Genomic DNA, 26,816 nt, shown 5'->3' with positions numbered 1-26,816 from the left:
TGGGTATTTCGTCAGTACTGAGGGAATCTGGACCGATTTGAAGATGTAGGTTCGTTCGCCATTTCTGCATCGTTGTTGAGAGGAAGTTTACAATAGTTGGGTGAACTCTGTAAATCTGCAAGACCTCCACAAGCCATGAATGATGTCGGCGAAAGTGTTTTTTGGTAATCCTAGTTTGGCGAAGCTATCGTGCAGGGTCTTAGGCATGACGCCAGTTGCTGACATAATAACTGGGATTATTTCCAAAATTTCGCTGTGCCACATCTGTTTAATATCAATTGCGAAATCCGCGTATTTAGCCAGTTTCTCCTGGTGTTTGTTGAGAACGTTATGAGTGTTCGATATAGCTACATCAGCAAGAAGGACTGAATTGACTCTTCTATTAACCACCACGATGTCAGGTCTGTTATTCGTCACCTGTCTATCGGTGATAATGGATCTATCATAGTAGAGTCTAAAATTGTCATTTTCGAGCACCTTCTGTGGCTGGTACTTGTAATACGGTGTATACGTATTGAGAAGACCGAACTTGTTGGCCAGTTTCTGGTGGATTACGTTGCACACTTGGTTATGCCGGTGTAGATAGTCCGTATTAACTAACACATTACAAGCAGATGTTATATGTTGGATGGTCTCTGATGTTTGTTGGCACTTTCTGCATTTGTCAGATTAAGGGTTCGGATCCTTAATAATATTTTTCTTGTAGTTATTGGTGTTAATAACTTGATCCTGGATAGCCAACATGAAGACTTCGGTCTCTGGAAAGAGATTGCCGCTAGTAAGCCATCTGTTTGAAGCCTCCTTGTCAACATGCGGTTGGTTGAGGTCATGATGATGTCTACCTTGAAGTGCCTTTCGTGACCAGTGTTCCAGCTTCTCGGTGTCCAATACTAATTTAAGTCAGATTCTGGCGACGCCAGGTTGAGAGGTGAATAATTCTTATCCGCTTTGGATATAATCCTGTGAGAATTGAGACTTCCGATTAAATATGAAAGAATTTACGTAGTTTCATTACCTGTCGAGAGTGCAGGTTGATAAGGTCGATCAAGCCTCTTCCACCCTCCTTTTGGGGTAATGTTGTTCTAATAGTGGATGACTTCGGGTGGTGGTTGTTGTTTTTCGTCATCATTGTTCGCGTCAACCTCTGAATACCCTCTAGCTCTGTTTTCGTCCACTTCAGGATTCGAAAAGAGTCCGTTAAAACAGGTATGGCATAGGTGTTGATTGCCTGGACTAAGTTGCCTGTATTACTTTTATTATTATTATTATTTTATTATTATTATTATTATTATTATTGTTATTATTATTATTTTTTTTTAATAACGACTTGTCACACTTCCTCAGCGATTTGCTGGGAAACATTCACCACCTCTGCGGAGTCCTGCTTTGCAGAGGGGCTCGGACGGTTGGAGTGTCCTTCTAGTCGTCTACGGCCCCTTTTGTCACTTATGGCATCGTTCCTGGAACATACTTCATGAGTGACGGGTTATCAGTAGTTTCCTTTTACCCTACGTCTCCCTTCCCCTCTCGGGATTAGGAGTTCGGGTTCCTTTCTCTTTGCTGTCTTTGTCTTTCATCTTTTTTATTATTATTATTATTATTATTAAGAACGTCGTCACTTTATAAGATTAAAAAAATTATTGAGGGAAATTTCTTCTTCTGAGTTAATTTATAAGAAGAAAATTTTTTTGTATGTTGCAACCACATGAATACAAAATGAAAAAAAAATATATTTTAGAATAACTGAAACCAGTATCAATATGGGAAAGAAAGATGACAAATGTGACCTTGAGAAAACTTGAAAATTATTGTATGCCTATTACTAGAAGCTGGATAGAAAAAATCCAAAGCCAAATTATATAAAAATAACATGATTATAAGTCACAGCAAAAACAATCAACGCATCCTGCACAAAAATTTTATATCAGAAGTTTCAGTATATCTTCTGATATAAGTGACAAGAAAATGGGAACTATTTTATAGAAAAACATCCATAATTAAATCATTTACTTTTGAACATAGATAGTGGTAGATTCGGAATAGATTTCAATAATTGAAAATGACTTCTCTTAGCCCATTAAATTAATAGTTTAATTTTATACATTTTTGTTAATGTTATTGGGGAACAGCGTTAGGAAGTTGAAGAGGAAATATAAAAATAAGTAGTAGATTATGGAAAAATTTGTCGAATATTATATAGATGTAAATATACACTACCGGTAAAAAGTTTTTGCCCATTCTATAGTTTGCGTAATACATAACAAATAAAAACAATATAATAGATTTAGATATTTATATTTTAAAGAACATATATAGATAAGGATATAGTAATAATAAAATTTTGGTCTGTAATTGTTACTTGTTTGAATTTTTTATTTATCCATGTAACTCTCTTTTGCTTTTATTATGTCGGTGAGCAATTTTGTCATTCTCTGTAACAATTTCAACAAATAATCGTCGTCTATTTGGTTCCGACTTATCTGTCCAATCTGTCCCACAACAATCAATCGGGCAACTGTGACGTCCAAATCATTATTTTCAGTACGTTCTTCTTCATCAATACATTCGCAACTTCGAAGAATCCTTGGCATCGTTTTTATGCTGGAAGATGAATTTTCTGACGCTGACTATAACTACTAGGTCTCCAGTTTATCTTCCTCCAAAACATCCTCAAACGCACACATTCTTTTCTTAGACCCAAAACCCTCAAACTTTGACTTATAGTTAGTTCTTTCGTCCACTGCAACTTCCTTAATTTCATTTCGACATCTTAAATTGGTTTCTCCGCTGTCATCCGTCTATAATGCCAGCTCCTCTCTATCTCCTTTTAGCTATAGAAGTACTCAAAGGCAGATCCATAGATTCATTGATCTGTGCTGCTACCTGTAGACCCGTGAATCGTCGATTAATACAGTACTTTTATCTTCAGTAGGTTTTCGAGGCCGCCCAAACGTTTTCTATCGCCAAAGCTACTGGTGGATGCATATTTTTTCATGTTGTTGCCCACGGTACGTTGAGGTATTTTTAATTCAGTGGCGATGTTAAGGTTTTGCTCTTTAGTTTTTTGATAATACCTATTTTGAAAGTTGCGAGTTGAATTTGCATTATCAAGAGAGGGGTGGCGGTTCAGTGATAAGAAATGATCCGATTCCGTGGTCTCAATCTGCCTACTCCACGCAACGAATCATCATGTTTGATTCCAATGCCTCAATCTACCTACTCTTCAGAATTAGACAATACCGTAGACACTAACACGTTCACTGCTGGTCTTAAGCTAACTAGTGAGCTAGCTGTCGGGACCTTGTAAATATAGGAGACCTATTGGCTGACAAAAGTGTTTACCATATGTCATAAGCTTCTTATTTTCATCAATATCTGAATAAGCTGGGGAGTGTTATGAACTTAAATCATCACATCCTATGAATATAATAAAAATAAATGGATACCAATTTTACAGTTACCATAGAAACTACCATCAAAACAAAATTTATTATTGTCGTTTGAGTTATCTATCGTTTATTACAATTTATTTTGGTTGGAAATTGTTTTATTAGAATGGAATCCACAGTAGACATTGAATCTGATATGTATATGATGTTTACACAATAATGATTATGGACAAGAGCTCTATTTATTTTTGATATGTATCTTATAATAATAATATAAAATTCATTTTGATAAGCTACTCTCTAGCTCTATTGTTTTAAAGCTTTCATCAAAACAATACTAGGTGAGTGAAGTTAGTTTTAATAGAAACCAACCAAAAAATTTGTTTTGGATAGAAGCTTTACTGGTGCCAAATCTTCTGAGGCAATTCTTCATGCGTTTTCATTGTTTTAAATAATGAAGACTCGATTATATTTCTTGGCGATTTAAATAATTTCCATCATCACTACTTACTCAACCAAAGTATGTTTGTTCCAAACTCATAACACAGAAGAAGTTCTATCTATCACAGAAGAATCGACTATCAGAGGATTGTGATCCGATGCAATGTCTGCGCGACAATACATTGTTACTTTCCTGACACCATTTTTTAATCTCTTGTTTACTAGGATATAGTCAATCTGGTTTCTAATTATGTGAAGTGTGTTATCTTCTGGCCCTTTCCGCGAATACAATCGTCTTTAGTGTAGTTTGAACCATGTATTTGCGATTATCATGAATGCTCTTGACAGAATTGCTATAATCTATCGCCCCGCTCGTTGCATTCTCCTAATCCGTATTCACCTACCTAGTCACATCTTTGACCTTGTCCAATTTTTGCGTTAAAGTCACCTACGATGTATGTGACTTTATTTTTCTTTAGGTTTTTATGTGTTTTTTTTAATTGACTATAGAATGGTTCTATTTCATTGTCATATTTCTTTTCAGCAGTAGAGGCATATACTTGAATAATATTCATATTAAATGGTTTATTATTTAACTGGAGTAGTGCCATTCTGTCGCTGATAATTAATAAATAAAAAACATATTTGGTAAACTCCGACGTTATAAATATACCAACTCCATTCCTATGATGTCTGTCGCTTTCTATACTTCCAGAGTAGTACAATGTACCTCCATCTTTTTTGCACGTTCCCGTGCATTAATTTTTAAATGTTCAATCTCTTAGATTAAATTAGTGAGTTTTCCTGCTGCATAGAGACTATTCATATTCCACATATTCAATCTAATTATACTCTCGGAAATCTTTAGGACTGTTGTTTTATGACTTAATTTGTAGGATTTTCGTGTGATAACAACCGAGGTATTGCATCTTTTTCTCTCCTGTCGGATCTTCGTTTCCGAAGTTCATGATCAGTAAGATTTTCGTCGGTTTTAGTTTGCGTCATGCTAACTATACTTGGGAAAAATTATGAAGTGGTTTCCCGTTGCCTTCTCCATCGTAGTGTTACAGCTGGTTTTTTTCAGTATCTGATGGTCGGCTGCAACTTTCTGATTATAAGTCCTTAGAGAAGATATTCTGTAATGAGCTCATATCAGTAATGTTGCAGCTTCTGCTCTGCAACATGCTAGTATTTGGTCCGCCCCGAATATTTCATTTTTCCGGTACCACCCATATCTGGGAGGCGCTTCCCTATTCGTCACCTAAGGAGGCGTCCGATGGGACACTAGCAACTCCACATGTATCTTGAATCCACATATACAATTATTCTAGATTGCATAAATAGTAATACTACTGGTGTTGTTGGTAACTCTTTTTTGTTTTATATTTGATTTGAATGGTTTGGGTGTTTCATCAAGGGACACGTGTTTGCATCGAACGCCGGGTTGTCATGACTGAACAAAAACAAAAGCACGCGAGTATTAATATGGCAAATTGGACACCTATGTAGGTGTCCAGGAAAATTGTAGATATTGTTATTTGGAGGGCAGAAACCTACCATGCAGCGTTTGTTAAATGTACATGTACGTTGGTACTTTACCTCGCCCGGCGTCGCACGGATATAATTAGTATTGATGGGGGTGAAAATTATTGCCTTTATTCATATTATTCTTTAATAAACCATTTTATTATTTATTTATTCGTTAATTATTTATCTAAGTATGTTTTACTTGCATCCCCGTTACATTTAACAATGTATATGAAGACAGATATTAAACGTTGTCTAGCAGTGTGCAGATTTTAATCAAATCGAAAGTTATGAAATAATTTTTTTGCTGAAATGTAAGAAATCATCTGACGTACAAAACACGCAATATTCGAAATAAAGTTTTAGTAAATAACATCCATTTCTTAAATCAATCTGAAAAAACTGTGTGCACAGCAAGAACGAGGAAAAGGTATAAGTTTTTATGGCCAGGAAAAAAAATAAGTGGAAAATCGTTTTTTATTTTACTTTTATTTATACTTTATGATTTCCATTCTAGTTTTGTAGCTTATGATAACTATTAGAAGCTAATTTGAAAGAATTTAGTAATGTTATTGAAATTTTCAGAACATTCTAAAACAAAATTGTGCTATAGACGATAAAACTAGAAAATAATGCTAATCTACGAATTTCATGGCCGTCTATAGAAATAATCAAGTACGGAGCCCATCTCTACATCCCACGTGAAAGAATAACGCGCTATTTTCTCGAAAACGGCGTATTTAACAGTTGTATATGTCATAATTCCAACAATCTTGAATTAACTTGAATTCATCATGTTCAAGATTGAATGGACTGAATATCACAGCCTAGGATCAATATTCGTTTGAATTCCATGTTTTCAGAAATTACTGTTGCATCTATGTTTTGTAAAAAGTTTTTTTATCGAGATAAATATTTCAGTTTAATTTTTAGGATTTCTCTCATAATTGGATTGAAGCGAAGTTTATTTTGAAAGTACTCTATTTCAAATTATTTTACGAAGATACTATTTACTTTTGAGTCTTTACATACAAAGATAGAATGAGAAGTCAAAGCAAAGTGTTGTTACTAAGATCGTTCATAAGTTTGTAGATCATGGTGAAGGACTTGCCCAGATGTGGCCACATACTTTGTAGATCACCTTACCTTTGCAGGGAGATACACGGCTCTCAATGGTTTCATTAATATCAATCAATATTCATTAATTTGCTCTTTTTGCATGAGCCTATTTTTTATTCGAGTGTGTAGTAATTAATAGCAGTAACCGAATTTGACATTCATTGAAAGGTCAGAAAGATGTAATCATATGAATTTCATTATTGAATATTGCAGAAGGATAGCTAAAAATAGCGACAACGGAATGTTTTCCATTAATCACTTGATTTACGATAGTATAAATATTGGTGATGGCGTTTTGGCTCTAATATACGGGCCTGAATCTGCTTTGTTAATTTGGGATTATAATACTCGGTTCCGAAGACCCAGATTCTGCCAATGATCAAACTTTCGAAGATTTCACCTAGAACGCTGATGAGCTACATAAAGCGATTTAGGATTAGTTATATTTCTGTTTAGAAGGTCTGTTTTAACGGCAAAGTCTCTAGAATGGTCAGTTGGAGCAAATACGACTTACAGGCTATGTTTAAAGACGGCGGCGTTATCTGTGAAGTATATTCGACCCTGCAATTCAGGGTGCAACTTTACATGCTTAAATTGTTGCCAAAACGCATGACTAGTTCAGTCATATAGTTCTAGTTGTCGTTGATGGCAATCTACTTCCTCTGCTTTTTAAAAGCTTATACGGTGCCCCTTATTTGAACATGTTTGTATAACCGTCTTTTCTGAGATTTTGCAAATCAGAGAGACGTAATTGCTGTCTACTGTTGGGAGAGGAACGGTGATGTCTTAGAATCAATAATGAGTGAGTGGAAATTATCCACGTATTTATCTATTTCTTCGGTAATCCGAGGAAAAATGGGTTGGGTTGAATTAGAAGTGATTCGAAAGAATTTGAATTAACTTTTTTGTTATCGCGAAATGTGAATTTGGTTGGAGGAGGTTTTATTGTGTAACTATACTTCTCCGGCTAGAGACTCTTTCTCGGGAAATTGTATTTGGCCTCAATTAAAGTATATAAATAGAAGGTACTTAGGTAAGGTGAAAAATTGATATTAAATTGGATGCCACCAGCTTTTTAACGAACGAAGTTAAAGTAACTAAGAAAAAGGTGGAAGAGTTGGACACACCTTATGGAATGAATTAATCAAAATTGATAATCTATACCCAAACACCATTCCCCAAATCAATATCTATTACTCAGTACAATAAAAAAGGTTTCAGCAAATAATAAGTTTATTAAAAAGTAATAAAATTCACAACAACTGCGCATTCAAGAAATTAAACGAATAACACCAGTTATAAAATTAAAAACAACCCAAAGCTCTACATATTAGAAATAAGAACCGGGACTTATCTATGGAAGGCCAAGATGGCTGAAGCCCTCAACTAAGTTCCAAGTTGAAGATGATTTTAACGTGGTGATGTTGTACTGATTGGTTCCTTGATAATAACTTAGCTCCAAGCTGGCAGCTGTAGATCAGCGAATATGAAGAATAGTATCACCACAAATTCACTTGAATTGAATTCTTCGAATTGAGTGGAAGGTCGGAAACAAATTTCTTCAATAACTTGAACGTTACAATAAATAAATCAAAAATGACCAAAATAAGTGAACTATAAGGAATATTAAGATATTTTCATAAAAACGTAATAGGTCGAAAGGTAAGTTATAATTGATTGGAAAGAGTAAAGTGTTACAGTAGACTGTTAAAAACTTTTTTGTCAATTGCATTATACTCATTGAGTATATTCTCCTCTTGATATTCTTCACGATAATTCTAATCTTAATTTTTCAACTACAGCTAATAACTATTCAAAGTCATCCTTCGCCTCTGTACATTAGAACTTTTCGGTATAGTTCTTCCAATATCAATTGCAGAAGACAGTTGCGAGGAACAATCAATAAATACGCACGGCACTCATATCAAATTCAGATATAAAAGATAATAATTATAAAATTGGGTGAACATCTAACAAACCGTTAGTCTACGTGGCCCCAACATCTCCACTGTTTACCAATGGAAACATCGAATCGTGAACATAATACATTTCTATTGTTCGAAACTGTCGGAAAGCGTATGTACACAATTGCTATGAAATATTTCTGCTAGACACTCTGCGATAAACAGTGGCATGGCTTGGTGAGATTTATTTAATTTATAAATAAATAGAAATATGGCATTCTTTAGACCATGGGCGAATGAAGACAATGAAATTGCACAGTTTAAGTTAACAATAGAGATTTACATATACAAACACAGCAAGTAATTTTGAACATATTCTCATGTTTCAAAAAGGAAAATATTCAGCAATTTGATATTGCAATCATTACACGAATTGCTGAGTTAACTAGAGTAAATAAATTTTTTATTTATCGAGTAGTCACAAAACGGATTGTTGTAGATCATTCACAGAACCAAAAAAATATGAAAAGAAAAACTGAAATCAGTTGACAAGCTACTCTAGATTTTATACACAGGACAATTTATAGTTTATATAAGGAGAACAGGGTTGCGACACTAGAAGTTATACAGCAAAAGGTTTCCAGAATACAATTATACCAACTTAGAAACACTGCATTAAGTTTTGTCATCATGTGGTTTTAAACACAAAAAATTAAATAAACGGATGGCAGTAACCGAATCGTCAAGGATAGTTCGATAGCGACAAGATTATTTGCGTCAGATAGAAGTCTACCGAAGTTCTAATAGACGAATGGGGTACAAAAAGAGTTCAGTTCACGTCTGGTACCCTGTTCAAACCAAACTCCCTTACAGGCAGGTACATTTTACTCGTCTATTTACGTTTTATAATTTAATATTCAGTTGTAACATGTTAACGAGGTATAACAATGATTTTTTTTAAGTTCCAAGTAGGACTACAATTAAGTGCGTCTGTCTAAATAACGGCGTACCTAACCTAACCAATTTATAATGATTGCCTTTTAACGAGTACTTTCTCGCATAAGATGTACATATTTTCAAAAGTATTTATAAAAATAATAAATTCATAGAAAGAGGTATCCACGCCTATGGTAGGTTCGGGTTAACCCATGTTCGGAAATTAGCCGAATCACGTTCATTGTTGTTCGGAAACCGATCAAGTTAATCGAGTCATTGTCATATGTTATGATCCTTTCTACTCTGGTAGCCTAGTAGGTAAATGCGATCAGCTGACTGGTTGTTTCATTTGTCAACTTTGAAAGTTATTTATTATTACTTATAAGGTTTGCCGTATAGATACTCTTTGGCATTTCAGCATAAAAATAGCAAATTAGTATTGTACTTCTGTGTAAAATCCGTTTATAGGGGTAGATCGTACTCGATAACAGGTATTAAACATCTAGAATCTATTATACAACATATCATGGAAAAATTAACACACAAAAAAGTAATAAAAATTATAAGTTCTTGTACATAATGTTTCAAATTTGATATTTCCACCGAAAATTGAACGCGACATTCGGAAACTGTGATCCAAATCTGGTTCTGGTGTAGTATCAGCAATGATCTACGTGAACCTGGGTTATAGTTTCTAAAAAGTCTTATTATACGTGAAATCGTTAGAATAATATACCTATTCAGACACTGAATTTATTCTGTTTCCAGATAAAATGGTATTTAAGAAACTAGGTGTTTCTTTCGACTATAAGGAACATATAAACGAAGGAAAGATGTGTATTTGCAAGACACTCTCTCCAGTTTTTACATTTCTGAAGCTTTTCGGCTACTTTCCTATCAGATGGAAGCACGAGAAACATATTTGCGTTTATGAAAAGTCACCGTATTGGTTAATTTATACCGCATTCATATTTGGTCTTCAGATATATTTGGTTTTTACTAATATCAATTATAAAGATATTGTTAATACTAGCTCGCTTTTGTTGCTATTGAACAATTTAACAAATGCAATTTACGGTCATTACATCATCATCGTAACTGCAATTCTTTTTGTTAAATACCCCTCGTACATCGAAGCATTGAATAAACTAATTGCAACTATAATACCGAAGCTATTTTGCCAATCTGCTATGAAAAGAGTTCACCTCTTACAGTATGTGAAATTGATTTCACTATTACTCGTTATACTTTTTCAAATTGCAACTTATATTTGGTTCATTTATTATGGAAAATTCGACGATAACCTAAATGCTAGTAACGTAATTTACAGGTTACTCTCCAATTTACCATTTGTTTTTTATTGTTTGTTATTTACAATATTTGGAATGATTATTGCTATATTGGTATGCTTCGAAAAGTTTACTATTGGTTGTCTGAAATACGTTCCCGTACATCCAATGAAAGATATTGATACAAGCAGTAATTCAGCTGATTTTATGGGTAAGTTTAACTATTATTATTCCTAAGCATTGCCAATGGAGGGTTGCGATTATGTATAGTAGGCCATTTGGAAGCATACTCTGTTTCTTACATAGCGTGAGTCAATAAAATTTCAATTTGCTGGAGAAAACCACAATGAGTAACAAAATTATGGGTAATAATTAGTATATAAGCACATAGCAAAATTAAAACGGAATTACTTACATATTATTATTAGAATAGAAGTTGTTTACAAAGTAAAGGCACTTTCCGGTGAATATGACTCCAAATTATTGCGGAATGCGGGAAAAGATGATATCGATTTTAATTCGATTGGCAAGTGATTGTGCATTTTTTTGTATTGTAAAATATTGAGCCCTTAACTAATTCCGAACGTGGAGTAGGTAGATAAAAGCCGTGCTCCGCGTTCTTAAGGGGATAGACGTGCAACGATCTTTCTGAAATAGGAGAAACGTGCTTAACCGCTCTTTTTTGTAGTTTGAAGATTCCCTCAAATTTAGTTGCACCACACGTACCCCAGAAGAGAAGGGTATATCGAAGATGCGACTCAATAAGGGCATAATAAACTGTTAAGGAGGTGGTTCTTTGGAAACTGATCTCAGCGCAAAATAGGAGGAACTTAATTTTTTAGATAAGGCGGCAATATGTAACTGCCATTTCAAGGAAACAATAAGCCCTGAGAATTTTACGGATTCAACGACGTCAATGAAAGTGTTATTTAATAAAAAAAGAAGTAATTTATTTTTATATGAAAAAACGTTAGTTTTAGAAACGTTGAGACACAGAAAATTAGAATAGCACCAAGATTTAAGGGTGATTAAGTCACTAGATATGGTCCTATGAAGTGCCGTAAGATCAGGGTTGCTCCAAGAGAATCTAGTATCGTCTGCAAAAAGAAATAATTTACTACTTATGTCTAGATAGGCGATGTTGTTTATAAACAGAAGAAGCAAAATAGGACCTAGTATGAACCTTAGGGCACTCCATATTCTATTGGCTTGCAAGAAGACATCGTTGTATCTACCCTTAATAGCTGACTTCTGTTGGTAAGGTATGACTCAAGCCATGCGAGGTGTTCCTCCGGTGTACTGCAATTTGTTAATTAAAATTGATTAACACGATCGAAAGCCTTAGCAAAATCGCTAAAAGTTGTTGCAGTGGAGTATAGCTTTTTAGGCTAGAGTATACATTATTTAGGACGGAGAATTTAGTATCATGATCTTAGATAAAGTGGGAAGGAGTGCAATCGGACGATAATTCGATGCTTGATTTTTATCTCTTTATGTAGAGGTATAATTCTAGCCATCTTAAGGCAATTGGGAAAAGTTCCATTTTGAAATGAAACGTTAAAGTAGTGAGGTGATTTACTGTGCAATCGGGCATTACTTGTATTGCGAAGCTCTACTAAAGGCATATTTATTGTTATTTGTTGCTGCTTGTACCTTCATCCCAAAGATTTCCTTGAAACATATACCGTTCGGAATTTCAGACTAAATTAATGACAAAGAAAGTTTATTCTCTGTTTTGCTGAAGTTTTTGCTCATGGTTCCCAGGTACCTATAATAATTGTCACTATTTTAACTTTGACATTTCACATTCTGCCGATTTCTTTACTGACGCTTCTGTATTTTAGGATTTTCACAGCTTCTTCACAATTGACTTGTTCATCCATTGGTATAGACACATTGTCGGTTTATTTCGTTCTTTTCTACAATTTGTGGTTCAACACTCATGGTCCTGTCTGTGAATATACTTTTTATATATTTTTGCATAATTTCCAGTGAATATCATGTCACTCCACAAACTCATTCCTAGCTAATTATGGGCATTTTGATATTATGTATTTGGGTTTCGCAACGTATATTACAAATTATTATTTTTCTTTTCCTATCAGCTCCTTGGGGAAGCAAGTCTCTTTCAGTATCCGATGTATCGAAAGTAATAGGCCATATAATCATTGTTTTCGTTTTGTTTGGTGTTACGTATATAGATTGAAGAATTTTCGGAAAAGTCTATTACTACTGGGGTCATGTTATTTTTTTGTGACATTTATATCGTTCGGTTCAATAATGTCTATTCGATATGTTTTTTCCTCTTTATTGATAAGTAAATTTCGTAATTTTCATCTTCTCTTATGTCGAGTACTGTGTATGGCCTTTGGGTTTCTATTGTCGATCCATCTTGTACACAAACCTATTTCTTTGTTTTTATTAATGATGATAAAAGGAGAACAAATAGATATGAATACGGGCAGCCTGCGAGGCTTAATACTCTGACAAATAACAAAAAAACTGCAACCGTTGTCATGCCATACAAACGAAGAAACACACCAAGAATTAAAATGTGAAACAAGTTGGAAATGTTGGAATACTGGACTGACAATAGATACGAGACAATTGCGCTCGAACAAATCCAACAGACAATAAACTACAGACTTAGGCCACAAATTGTTGGCAAATTTATGAAGAAGTATTGAAACCGATTCTGCAACAAGGTGTAGAGGGCGAAATACACACGATTGGAAAAACAGCTACAATAGAAACACCAATCCTCTTCGCTTTTACCAAAGACTACAAACCAAGGGTAACACCGCTCGACATCGACATACAAATGATACATAAAACATACAATGATATAAAATAAAGACCAAAGGCTTCTCGCACTGAATTGACAGAATAATGAAATTGACAAACACCTAAAACACTGCACACATAAATATATACAAACGCAAGCGAGAAGTACGAAGATAAGACTTATAGAAATTTACATAACAACCAAAAAGTTTGATAGCAAGAGAAAATAGTTATTATTATTATTAGTAAAAACAAAAACAGAATAACCAGAAGGGAAAATATGAAAATAGTTAACAATCTTAACATAACTTACTTAAAACAAAGACAAACTAGTTTGGCGAAAAAATGGGATCATAGCATCAACGAAAGTAAACATACAACCTAAGAAAGACAGTTAGTCGAAGGAAACAAACTTATAATGAGCCCTGGATATGTGAGCAAGTACTAAACAGGATTCTACTTAAGACCATAGGCCAACGCGCAATGCCCACACTATTTTGAAATTAAAGACCAACAGCACCTCATACTACACAATAAAGTTTAAAGTTGATACCAGAAAAAGCTCAACTAACATCTTGTCAAATAAAGTAGACATTTCCCTCGCAAAAATGGATAAACCAGATAGTTTGTTCCCACTCTTCGGATCTTTTATGTCTTGGAATGGGAGAATCGATTTGAGAGCGTGATGAATTTTTATACATGTTATCATATCTCTATATATTTTTTTTAATGGTGATAGACTACACTTTTGTTTCTTATAACAAGAAAAATTGCTTCCTGGAGTAATCCATTTTGCTATTAACAGTACTCTGCTCCCAGAGAGAATGATCTACAAATAATTTCCAAACCGAAGTTATCGCGCATGCATTGTGGTCTATAACTTTATTCTTGCGGTTTTTTTTTCAAAATTTTAAAGTTTATTTAGGAAAAACATGTTCAATAGTATTGCCCATCTGAAGCTATAACCTTTTTCCATCTTTCTGGTAATTTCTGGATCCCTCTCAAAAGAATTGCGCCGGCTTGGCAGCCAAGAATAAATCAAGCCAGTTTCCAGTTTTTGATATCTTGCTCAGATGTAAACCATTTTCCAGTGAGGGCGCTTTGCATCGACCGGAACAAATAATAGTCAGAAGGGGCTATAAGGCAGGTGAGGTAAAACTTTTCATCCACTGTTTTCCAAATAGTTCTTAACTGGAATAGCAACGTAGGGCCGAGGGTAGTCATGATTGAAAAATATTGCTTGTGTCTGGTAGCATATTTTGAGCGTTTTTCGGCTACTGCTCTCTTCAAACGGATTAATTGTGTTCGGTAGCGTTTTCCATTGATAGTTTCACCCGGATTTAACAGCTCATAATACAGCACACCCTTCTCATCCCACCAAATAGAGAGCATTACCTTCGCGCCATGGATATTCGGCTTTGACGTTGAATTGGCTGGTTGACCGGATTTCACATATGATTTTTTGCGCTTGGGGTTGTCGTAATGGATCCATTTTTCATCACCATAACAATCCGATGCAAAAATCTGTGGCGTTCCAGCAGCATTTCGGACATGCAAAACCGCCTTTCGACGTCTCTTGGCTTGAGTTCATATGGAACCCAATTTTATTGCTTTACAATATATCCAGCTGCTTTTAAACGTTTTGAAATGGCTGCTTGAATGACACCCAAAGATTCTGCGAGCTTTTCTTGTGTTTGGCAACAATCTTTATCCAGTAATGCTTCCAGTTTTTAATCTTTAAACTTTTTTTGCTGCCCAGGATGTTCATCGTCTTCCAAGCCAAAATTACTACTTTTAAATCATGCAAACCACTTTTTGCACGTTCGCTCAGCTAGAGCATGTTCACTATAAACTTCCACCAAAATACGATAACTTTTGGCAGTATTTTTTTTCATATTAAAGTAACGAAACACTTTTCAAGAACAAAATTCGAAATATTTGAGTGAAAACAAATTATTGTTGTTAACGCTTCAAATGAATGACATATACTGAAAAGACGTACAATCACAGTAGCTTTCCAACGCAGGTTCGGAATTTTGGAACTATGTAATATTATACAAGTTACGCCATCCCTTTGAGAGAGACAATCTAATTCTAAAATAGTTTATAAACGTTTCTATTGAATTGGGACAATATTTGTTCAAAACAAGATTGGTTTTTCGACTTAATTATGTCTTTTAAAATGTCCTTCAATAGAAACGGACTTTTATATTCATTTATTCAATTGAAATTATTTATCAATATCTCAAAAATGTTTCTCATAACTAAATATTGTGAATTATCAACAGAGTGGAGAAACAGAGAAAATAGTTAAATGCAAGAGATTATTAATTCTGAAGATACGGTTTGCGCGAAATCTTGACAGTGTTTGATTGCAATGAGAACAAATCTTGTTGTTTATGTTGTCCACATCGTAATAAAAACGTTTTAATTCGTAGGTGTTGTGCATTACGAGCTTTGTACTGAAAATCATCCAGGAATTCCTCAAGTGATGGACCGCAGACCAGCTGAAATTGTCGAATATTTAAGAATTTATCATGAAGAAATCAGCCTGTGCATTTATGATTGGAATAAATGTATGGATCCTTATTTTATCTTACACACAATAGTTGAATTAGGAGTGCTTATTATCCATTGGTATGCCGTTATAGCTTATATGGTTTACAGTTTCAAAGACGCTCGAGCACCGACGATACATTTTTTAAATTGTGTGTTCGCAATATCACATACTTGTGGTTTATATTTATTTTTAAAAAACGCCCAGTATATGAAGAATACAGTAAGTTGAAGAAAAAAAATTCTGTAAAATATGTACTATGTCGGAAAATTTCCTATAGTTGAATCGCACGATATTATTGTAGGGTAATTTTATAGGCAATTTTTGAATGCTGGCCACGCAACTATACAATATATACTTTCGATCATTACAATTGTCCCAGTGACATCAGCCGTTATTAAATCACCCATTTTCTGTAAAAACCACAACAAGAAACCAATTGCTTACAATAACCCAAAAATCAAAATATTCCGAAATCACTAATTTTGAAATAATTGCCACAAGTATTTGGTGATTAGGCAAATATGTAACTTCAGTAGAAGCTCCTTGAATTGTACTACAATTATTACAATTAACACTAAAATTTGAGATTCCACACGTTGTGCTGCTTCGATACTAAGTTCTTCTCTCTAGGTTGGTGTTGTTGAGGAGCTGCGGTGTTGATTAGAAGCTGTATTGCCTCGATGTTCCCAGGTTTTGCGCGCCGCTCTTCGTGACTCTTGGCAAATTTAGTGGTTACCCGAATCACAATGTCTACCTCCAGGTCCCGATGAAGATTGTTAGTTCGAAAGTACTAGCATGCGTCAACGATTCTCCTTACCAATATACTGAAATATCTAGATTATTTGGGTGTTACTATCGCTGGCTCATCCTTATAGCTGGAACTCGATTTCATAATCTGTTTATATAGTAGTTTTTTACTATAAATTGACAGAGTGGATTTTCTTCCCGGCAATCAATACATTCTCTTAGTATCTAAGACTTAGTTCTTCTCATTTCTTTTTAATGGGAGGTTTCCAATGTTAGTTCCAGATATTTTCTTATATTAGCATATGTTACATATTCATCGCTTATTTTCACTGATACCTATTGCTTTTTATTTGTGAACTTGACTTGTACCGATTTTTTCTAGTTCGAGCTCAGTCTCCATTTTTTGGTCCAATAAATAATTTTATTGATTGATGTCTCTAGGATGAGTGCCGTTTTTGTCAGGCCTGCTCTCAGGATAACTGTGTCGTTCGCAAATATGGCAATAGTTTTGTTTTCTAATTGAGTGAAATTGCTAGTGTATGAAGGAAAAGGAAAAGAATAAAACGACAAATGCTTTAATCTGATGGTTTGAGAAAACTCGCTAGCCCAAACTGGATATGGTTAGGTTAGGTTAGGTTATATTATATAGCTTTTTAATGGACATACATATAAATGAACTATTTTAAGGGATAGATTTATCAATTTATCTGCGTTTCTTCAAATTTACCAGTGTATACAAAGTGTTCCGGGAATTGATGCAAAAAATTCGGAAGTGAGTAGGTGACGTGAAAATAATGCTGTAACATAAGAAAAAAATTCTCATCCGATCCCTCGTTTCCAAGTTGAACTTATATTCACGTTTATTTTCTTAATTATACATTTGAACATTATGAATTTTCAATCGATGATTAGGAATGTCCATGTAGAGTGTTTCAGGGAATAAATGATTTTATACAGCTATCTGAAGGCCAGGGGCGGCGCATGCCCAATGGTTAACAATCCGTAAGTTTTACAGAGTACAATCCAAAGATAGCAAAAAATTATTTTTTAATCGATTTTTAAATGAAAAGGTACTCTTTATATAACTTAATAAATAATAACTTAATAAAATGTGTGACATTCTGAAAAAAATAATCATAAATTTCAATTATTTATTAAAAATACTTACAGGAACTTTTTTGTTGATATTTGGGTAGGAATAGTGTTGATATGTGGGCAGGAATAGTGGATAATAATTTAGTAGGTCTATATTTTTTTATAATAGCCTGAATGGTAAACGATACTTAAAATTTCTCCCAAATGATTTCCCACCCATGTTATGTAATATTCCTCTAAATATTCGCAGAGACATATGATTCATGCACGATGGAGCCTCTTCCCGCTTCGTAAATGGTGTAAAAAATCATCAATAACATTTTTCTTAATAGTTGAAGTGGTCGAATAGGTCCATTAGCATAACTCCACGTTCCCCTGAACTAAACACAAAGGACTCATTTTTTGGGCATATCTCAAAGGCTAGGTATGTGGGGGTGGGTATGTGAATCATCAGTAAACATACAAGGGAGAATCTTTGAATGCTCTTCCAAGTTTAAAGAAATATCCTCCGTAGACTCCAAAAGTGTGTAGTGCCCTCTCCGAACATTTATTATATTTTTATATTTTTTGTCTTTACTTGATAATTTGTAGGCTAACCAACAAAATTTCTCTACATTTAATTTTTTTCCTTATGTAAGTAACACGATGTTCGACAGTATGTAGATCAATTAGATATGTTTGATTTTGTTTCAATACTTTCTGTATTTCCAATAAATAATTACACTTTATGTTAACTTTTTTCAGAATGTTTCTTTATGGCAAACAGTTTCCTTGGCATTTATAACGATTTAAAAATACACATATCTCCTAAACCATAAATTTTATCGAGTTGAACAAAGTGTACTTTTTGTAAGAAAATCGATTGAAAAATTCATTTTCGCTATCTTAAGATTGAACATGTTGACTTTGTAAACGTTTCAGATTGTTAACCATTAAAGATAAGAGAATAGGATTATATATTCCGTAAAAGACACTAAATGGACGTCAATAATCATCTATTAAAAATTCATAATGTCCCGAATTTTTTACATCAGGTCCCGGAACATATATTAAACAATTTTGACATTATGAAAAAGTTCATAAATAACAGAACAATTGGCTATCTGAATAAGAATATTTCTGAAACTACAATAAATTAGGCCCCGTGATTGTCTGGGTTAAAATGTAAAAATTTTATTATTGTAACTGTGCCCAAATCTTAACTTTATTATGTGTTTGGAACATTTTACGAAGGTCTTCTAACCAATTTATGAAAGATATTTTTGCATTTTTAGTGCTAATATTTGAAACCTATCAGAGCTAGTACATTGTACTTAAAGGTTGATGTTACTGGCTCAGTTTATATATTCATAATTAAGAAAAACATATATAATAAATTTTGGCAAATCGTGAATACTGTTTTAGTTCATGAGAAATATAATTGCCCATTTAATCTTTCAAATAACAATGAATATTAGTTTAAAATCGCTACTACTGACTATAACGAAGCTCCATATAAACTTCTTACCCCCATTTTACTCTCAATGGTTCATATTCTCAAAATAAATTCACTTTGTGTTTTGGACGTGTCCGGCAGCATTTCTGCTGTGTATGTCATTATTGGTCTTATAACAACTTTATAAATTCTAGTCTTAGTTTCCGTTCTTATTTGTTTGTTTCTCCATATTGTATTATTGAGGCATCCTGTTGCTCTATTGGCTTTCTGTATTTGTTTTTTTACTTCTGATTCTGCATCTCCATAGCTTGATAGTGTGATGCCTAAGTAGTTAGTTTCCATAATCTGTTCAACGCTGGTACCGTCTATTTCTATCTTACATCTAATCGGTTATTTGCTAATGACCAGTGTTTTGGGTTTTTTGGGATGAAATTACCATGTTCAGCTTCTTTGCTATTATGTTAAACTTGTGGACCAATCTTTGTAGGCCGTCTTCACTTTCTGCTATGAAGATAGCATCATCTGCATAGCAGAGAATTTTTATTTCTCTATTTCCCATCTTATAACCTTTCCTTCCTGTGTTATACCCGTGCCTATGTTTATTTCCTCTGTAAGTTGTCCGTCTATTCTTTATTTTGTTGTCCTTGTCTTCGATTATTTTGATGATGTCTAACGGTATTTGTCTATTGTATAAAAAGTGAACATTTGTCCAAATATCGTAATCCTTATGCAGATATGTTACCTGTTATCCACGTTCGTTATTTTTCAATTTACAGTCTTCAAAATTGACAGACTTGAGTTTTTTCAATCTCTAGCATAAACATATAAAGAAGCTAAGAGATCCTAAATACAAAATATTGACGAACTTACATATATTTTCATTGCTTTGTTTTACTCTTCACCCAATTGAATTAGGCAAAATTATATATACCTAAAAACAGGCTTCACTAAAAAACTAGCCTTGGAACATTCGTTTACTTATGCTAATTATCCTACTTCTTTAAATTTAAAAAGCTCACTAAGAGAGACACTAATATTCAAAAAACGGAATACCTCAAATATATAATCATATAACACTTCATTACTTAATGTATACTTTGAGTTATTTCTGAATTTTTTCAGAATATTTTATCCTATATGAAGCTCTAGAATGATTAATATCTATATTTGGTATGTTTTTGGATTTATGAAATTTATTATTTATTATCATTTTCATATTTTTCAACAATAATTGTTTCTCCTCAATTTCCAGATATTCGGTTTGATCGACTTTCTTTTAGAATACTCAACAAGAATAACCGATCCAGATGAACATCAACAAGTCAGATTTTTTATAGAAAAAATAAAGAATCATCGTCCCTTCACAGCCAACGGGATATTCACAATTGATCTTGGAGTTGCAGGACCGGTTTGTACATGTATAAATGATAAATCCATAATTGAAAACCGTCATGAATTTACCAGCATTATCTGATATTATTAATTTTATGTATAAAGTATAAATATAATATGCAATTAGTAAGGACAAATGTATATTAAATAATCGGAAGACAACGTTATGCAAAATGATATCAAGTGCTATTTTTACCAAAATGAGATACTTTCCTACTAAGTATCTGATAGAATTTTCAATCTCTATTTTCTAATTTTTTTATTTTTTATTTCATTATATGTACGTTTTCTGTATTGTCCGAATAAAAACTACCATTTCTTTCAATTTTCGATTCGGCAATGTAAAGGTAAAGGTAAAAATTCCTGGTTTTCTACTTTTTGGTACTCCTTCTTCATATATGGCTGTTGTAAGGTAAATGCTTCTGCGTTAGAGATTTTGGTTATGAACAATGCGAACTATGTCAGACTTAAGGATTTTCTCTACCAAATTGTAAAGGCTTCTTCTTATTTCCAAGTTATAAGGCATTTTAATGCAACTGACTTATGAAAGTTATGTCAAGAAAATAAAAAATTTATTATATAATATTATATTATTACAAGAAATTTTCGAAGATTTGTTAAAAATATCAGACACTACAAAAGATGCAACAGTAAGAACCAAACTTAGTAAGGAAATAGAAGATAAGCCGGAAGGTAGAAATATAGAATTCTTAAAATCACAAAAATTTATATAGAGAAAACATGAAATGAAGTAAAAACAATCTAAATGATAAGTAACAATATAGAGTGGTTGAAAATGCGATGCACAAAGTGAAAGAAAAAGTTATAAATGAAGAAACAAGAGACACTAAATGGCACGAGTACGATTTCCATTGCACCGCGATTAAACAGCGGATTTGGCTTAATTAGGTCAAAATAAATCAAAAATTAGGTTTAAATGGATATAAAAACCATATAGGGAGAACACTTGAAGTAAAAGTGAAAGATAAAATATAAAGAATTATCCCATTATATGAGTGGAATATCAATGCATTTGCATTAGTCACAATCCACAGAGATAAAACTGTTTAATAATGATAATGACGTACTTTATTATGAATTTCAGATATCGGCTAACCTGCTCACATACGTATTGGTGGCACTACAATTTGAAATACCCAAGGAATAACATATTGGTCACATTAAAACTAGCACTTTATATTTCACTACTATATTCACAAAGGTGAGTTAAAATTCAAATAATTTATTATGTTTTGTTAGATCATAATAATTATTCATTCTTCTTAAACGTCTTTTATTTAAACTCAATTGAAGTGGAAAGCTTCTTCATTGTATTACATCTCAATTCAGCCCTTCCATCTCGCGTGGATTTTTAAGTACTAAATTCCCTTTACAATTATGTATCTCTTTGATTCCTTAACACTTTTATTCTCTTTATACACCTTTCCAACAATATAATATCAATATATTATTTCCTAGATGCTTCTCGTTTCCCCTTTTCCGTTACCTTTTTCTGGCTGGGAGGCAGATGTGGTGAATGTGAGAGGTGGTCAATCTATTAGAATTTTAGCGGTGACGATCACCAAACTGTGTGAAAAGGTGCGTTGTCCTGATGGAAAAGCACTTTCTTTTTCCTCAAACGCGGTCGCTTTTCTGCAGTTTCTCCCTAGACCTTTTCAAGAAATATTGAAAGTAGTCAATGAAATCGTCTTTGTCTTCACCTTCTGCAGTCTTGACTGTTTTTTCGTTTCAATACTATAGCGATGTATACATATTTCATATAGAGTTATTAATTGTCGCAAAACATCATATTGCTTAAACCGCGTAAATAATGCCTGAAAATTGTTTATTCCAGCGCTTCTGATCCAAAGGGAGAATCGCGACACCTAACGGGCATGTATAATTCCCCAGTCAGAATATGGTAAATACGTTCTACTGATATACCGATATTTCTGTAATCTTAATCCGATGGCTGTTCAATACCATTTGGTGAATTTTTCGATGATATCCCTGATTATCGCAACTTTTGGTCATCCCGAATGCTTTTCGTCAGTTAAGCTGCCACGTTTGACTTTAGTTGCTAAACTTATACGATCGTAAATGATGGTCCAAAGTATCGGTATGCAGTGTCTAGCTTCCTGTCTTTTTTTTTACTTTTTTTCGTTGTCAGAAAATTTTCTATTTGGCGCAACTTTTCGCTGAACCCTCATCATTTTGATGTGTCTCGCCGATCCAAAAACTAGAATCATGCATAAATATCACAGTATCATTGTAATTATAAAACAACATCTGGATCGATAATAGAGCTTCTCTAATCTGTACACGTCCCCAAACAATCGAACTGGGACGAGGATAACAGTTCTTCAAACATTTTGAATAATTGATTACTTTTATAAAAGCTTAACAATAACATTGTCAGTCTTTTGTGATATCACTTCTTTATGTTTTTTTTATTCCGATGCTATACTCTATTGTGCTCTTCGATATCTATCAATTATTATACATGTCTATACATGACGATTCCTTGTGTTATTGCCTGAGTTCCTTTGAGGTTTTTGTGCAGTATATTAGTTTATGTTTTTTTCGTAAATTAATTGTATATTTTGTATTTTCTTCAAATACCAGTGTTGGAATTGTCAACTCGCTCAAATGATTCTGTTCTGTTAGTTTGTTCCAGCAGTATGCCCTAATCATTTTTCGAACTATAGTGCACCACGAATGTCTATAATCTATTATGAACCTGGACCCAATAATTGCTCCTGGAACACCATCTTTAACACAGGTAGAAAAAAGAAGAAAATCATCATTTTTATTTTTATACCGTTTCGTAATCTGTTGAATTTATGTTAAACGATAACGCGGGCGCGAGCGTAAAATTGATCTTAATACTGAATAAAATCAGTTGATTGCTGGAACGTAAAACTTTTTAGCCTAGCTTGAACTTGATACTGTTGGAACATAATTTTCATATCGCCCATGAAATAGTTACAGAGCTTTAGTTCTTCCAATACCAATTGCAGAAGACAGTAATGCGACGAACAATCAACATTTCATAAATACTCAAGGCACACATACCACTGTTTACCAATGAAAACATCGAATCGTGAACATAACAGTCCTCGATAAGCAGTTGCGTGCCTTGGTGAAATTTATTTGATTCATAGTTCTCTTTAAATAAATAAAAATATGACGATCTTTAGACCATGGGCGAATGAAGATAATGAAATTTCACATTGTAGTGAGAACACAGCAAGTTATTTTAAATATATTCGAATGTTTAAAAAAGGATAATATTCAGCAATCTGATAATGCAATCATAATATAAATTGCTGAATTAACTAGAGTAAAAAAAATAACCGAAAAACATGTAAAGAATAACTGAAATCAGTTGACAAAGCTACTCAAGATTTTATACGTAGGACAATTTTAGTTTATATAAGGAGAACAGGGTGACCACCCTAGAAGTTATACAGGAAAAGACAGCGAATTATCTAAAATACAATTATACCAGTTTAGAAACATTGAGTCAAGTTTTGTCTTCATGTGATTTTAAACAATAAAACTGAATAAACGAATCGTCAAGGATAGTTTGATGGCAACAAGATTATTTGCGTCAGATAAAAGTCTACCGAAGTTCTAATAGACGAATGGGGTACAAAAAGGGCTCAGTTCACGTCTGGTATCCTGTTTCAACAAAACTCCCTAACAGGCAGGTACATTTTATTCGTCTATTCCCATTTTAAAATTTAATATTCAGTTGTAACATGTTAACGAGGTCCAAGTAGGACTACAATTATGTGCATCTGCCTAAATGACGGCGTATAATGCCGTCCAATTTATAATGATTGCTTTTTAAAAAATACTTTTTCCCATGAGATATACATATTATATACATATGGTAGATCAAACAACCACAAAATTGTCGGCAAGGGTTTTCATGTAAGTTTTTATAATCTGCAATTGATTATGGAAGAACTATACAGAGAGTCTGCTGGAATAAACCTCATATTTTAGTTTTGGTAACTTCGGTCGAGGTATAGGGCTCATACCTATATATAGTGTTAGAGCGGTTTGAAGTTTATCCCTTATCTTTTTTATGTATTTGTCATTATCTCTAGTAATAACTAACCATTATATTGTCTATTTCACTTTCTAGTTATTAATTATTCTGTTCACTTTCATGTGTGTGAATATCATGTATGCGTATTATTATAATACCATTTTTTCGAATAGCCCCGTGTGATTAAAAAATATGAATTTAAGCTGTCGTTTTATTACCTTTCACATTACTGGAACATCTAATCAAGAACTAATGGAGATTAAATTGTCTACTGCTCTGTTCATCTTCTATTTAAAAGTAGAATTGAGGCGTGGCTTTTCCAAGGTATTTTGTAAATAAGTGTCCGGTTGCTGTTTCTTTCATAATTAATAGTTCGAGAGCTAACCGCCATATATTTGCTTCAACAAAACAAAACAATATGGCTTATGAGATATGACAGTAATACTAAAATACGCTTTCATATAGGTATAGTAAGACTAAAATTGAAAAAAAAACTTGTATAATTATATAGTAACTATATATTTTTATTTGGGTGCACTACAACTCGTGACGGCTCTTAATCTGTTGAGATAAGGATGCGTCAACTCGGGACGGGAATATTACAGGTAAATGAAAAGGTACCAGGAATTTAGTACCTAATCCACATTGTAAAGATTCAAAAATCATAACATAGAATTTTTATGTAATTCAAACTGTATTTCAACAGTAGTAGATTTTATGCAAAGTAAGCGTGGACACAAACTGCTTGTAATTAATGATTTTAAATTTAAAAAACAGAGATTACAGAAAAGTGGCAAGGTAAGGTTAGGTTAGGTTAGGTGAAACACACTGTTGATATATATTTCATTTTTATTTTTCATTTCATAATTGAAATCCCGAGGTGCATAATCTTCCCTCACGGGTTGTCTAATTTTCATGACAATCACGATCAAGAATTGAAACATTCTACAGTTAAAATTTTTTGACGGGTATTAAAATCACCAGTTGGCGCACGCCCTTTTATTAAAAGTACCAAAAAATACGTTAAACGTGAAAAGTAGTTTGATAGTGGAAAGATATCATTCCATCATAGAGCTTTTATTGGATACTTGGATTGAAATGTTTTGCTTGACATTGACAACCTTTGTTATAGTCCATTTCTATGTACTAGTGAGTAATACAACCTAATTTCTAATGGAAAGCTCAGTACGGTCGTATTAAATATTATTACAGAATAAACAAAATATTTCCAAAAAATTTCCATAAATGTACCTGAGCTAATATAAGTTTTCGATATTTTATTGGTGTTTTATCACCATAAAATGTACAGAACAAAAAAAAGGCTTGGAGAGGCTAAAAGCCCTATGTATTAAAAATTACAAAGTCGTGTCATAAGATTTTTCTCGATAAGTATCTATTTGCCAATCAAGTTTAGAAATTTCATTTTATTTTGATTCCAAGAATAATATTCAATGAAAAAAATTATTATTTAATGGTTTCTAATGATTAAAAGACAATAATTTAAGTGAAAATTATTTACAGAGTTGTTAAAAAAGAATTACAAGGTGGTGAGTTGCAACAGCACGATAGGCCCATGGATTTCGAATGCTTTATTATTTTAACACTCTCTCATTCATAAAAATAGGCTATAGAAAGGAAATGAAGGATTCAAATTATTCACATGCACATTTAATTTAACTAATTGCATCCAATAAATAAATCAACTGGAGACTATTCCACTGCTTCAAATACACATCGCTGGCATGCATTAAGGTCTTGTTTGTATATTCAAAACAACACTCTTTCGAAATACACCGAATTGTCATTTGTCATTGAAATTTATGGTCCTAAACAAGATACATACGCAGTTTGCTCTGAATCATATTCAATGCTAGTACTAAGTGGGCTTTATAACAGTCACACACTACGTGCCAATTATTATTTTTGGTTACATGGCCAATATGTATCCGGTTTCCGGTTATTTTTTTCATATTTCTAGCTTCCTTGATCAAGTCTATGGCACTCAAACATATTCAATATATCCATTTGTTATTCAAAATGTAGATCCATACAACGAATTGAAACACTAATAACGTACATATAACATTGTGAACCAACTCAATCATATCAGTTTTGCGGTTGGAGCAAAATACTTATTA

At 33.3% G+C, this 26,816-nt stretch overlaps 1 protein-coding gene across 1 annotated transcript; it reads left to right on the top strand.

Annotated features, from left to right (window-relative positions):
* Positions 1 to 3,724: 3,724 nt before the first annotated feature.
* Positions 3,725 to 24,880, top strand: LOC130897380 (uncharacterized). Its single transcript, XM_057806208.1, has 6 exons — positions 3,725 to 3,730; positions 10,085 to 10,816; positions 15,828 to 16,168; positions 20,479 to 20,634; positions 21,724 to 21,840; positions 23,286 to 24,880. Exons 2-5 carry the CDS (start codon positions 10,090 to 10,092, stop codon positions 21,784 to 21,786), a joined length of 1,287 nt encoding a protein of 428 aa, XP_057662191.1. The 5' UTR covers positions 3,725 to 3,730; positions 10,085 to 10,089; the 3' UTR covers positions 21,787 to 21,840; positions 23,286 to 24,880.
* The last annotated feature ends 1,936 nt before the right edge of the window (positions 24,881 to 26,816 follow it).

This window comes from Diorhabda carinulata, chromosome 8, assembly GCF_026250575.1.
Source record: "Diorhabda carinulata isolate Delta chromosome 8, icDioCari1.1, whole genome shotgun sequence".
Lineage (NCBI taxonomy): Eukaryota > Metazoa > Arthropoda > Insecta > Coleoptera > Chrysomelidae > Diorhabda > Diorhabda carinulata.
This window is presented reverse-complemented; position numbering and strand designations above follow the sequence as displayed.

Bases quoted from the DNA above. Each gene is read 5' to 3' on its own strand.
- LOC130897380 (XM_057806208.1), top strand. From the start codon at position 10,090: ATGGTATTTAAGAAACTAGGTGTTTCTTTCGACTATAAGGAACATATA. The intron at 10,817-15,827 runs GTAAGTTTAACT...TTTAATTCGTAG, and splicing joins TAATTCAGCTGATTTTATGG to GTGTTGTGCATTACGAGCTT. The intron at 20,635-21,723 runs GTTTGTACATGT...TATGAATTTCAG, and splicing joins ATCTTGGAGTTGCAGGACCG to ATATCGGCTAACCTGCTCAC.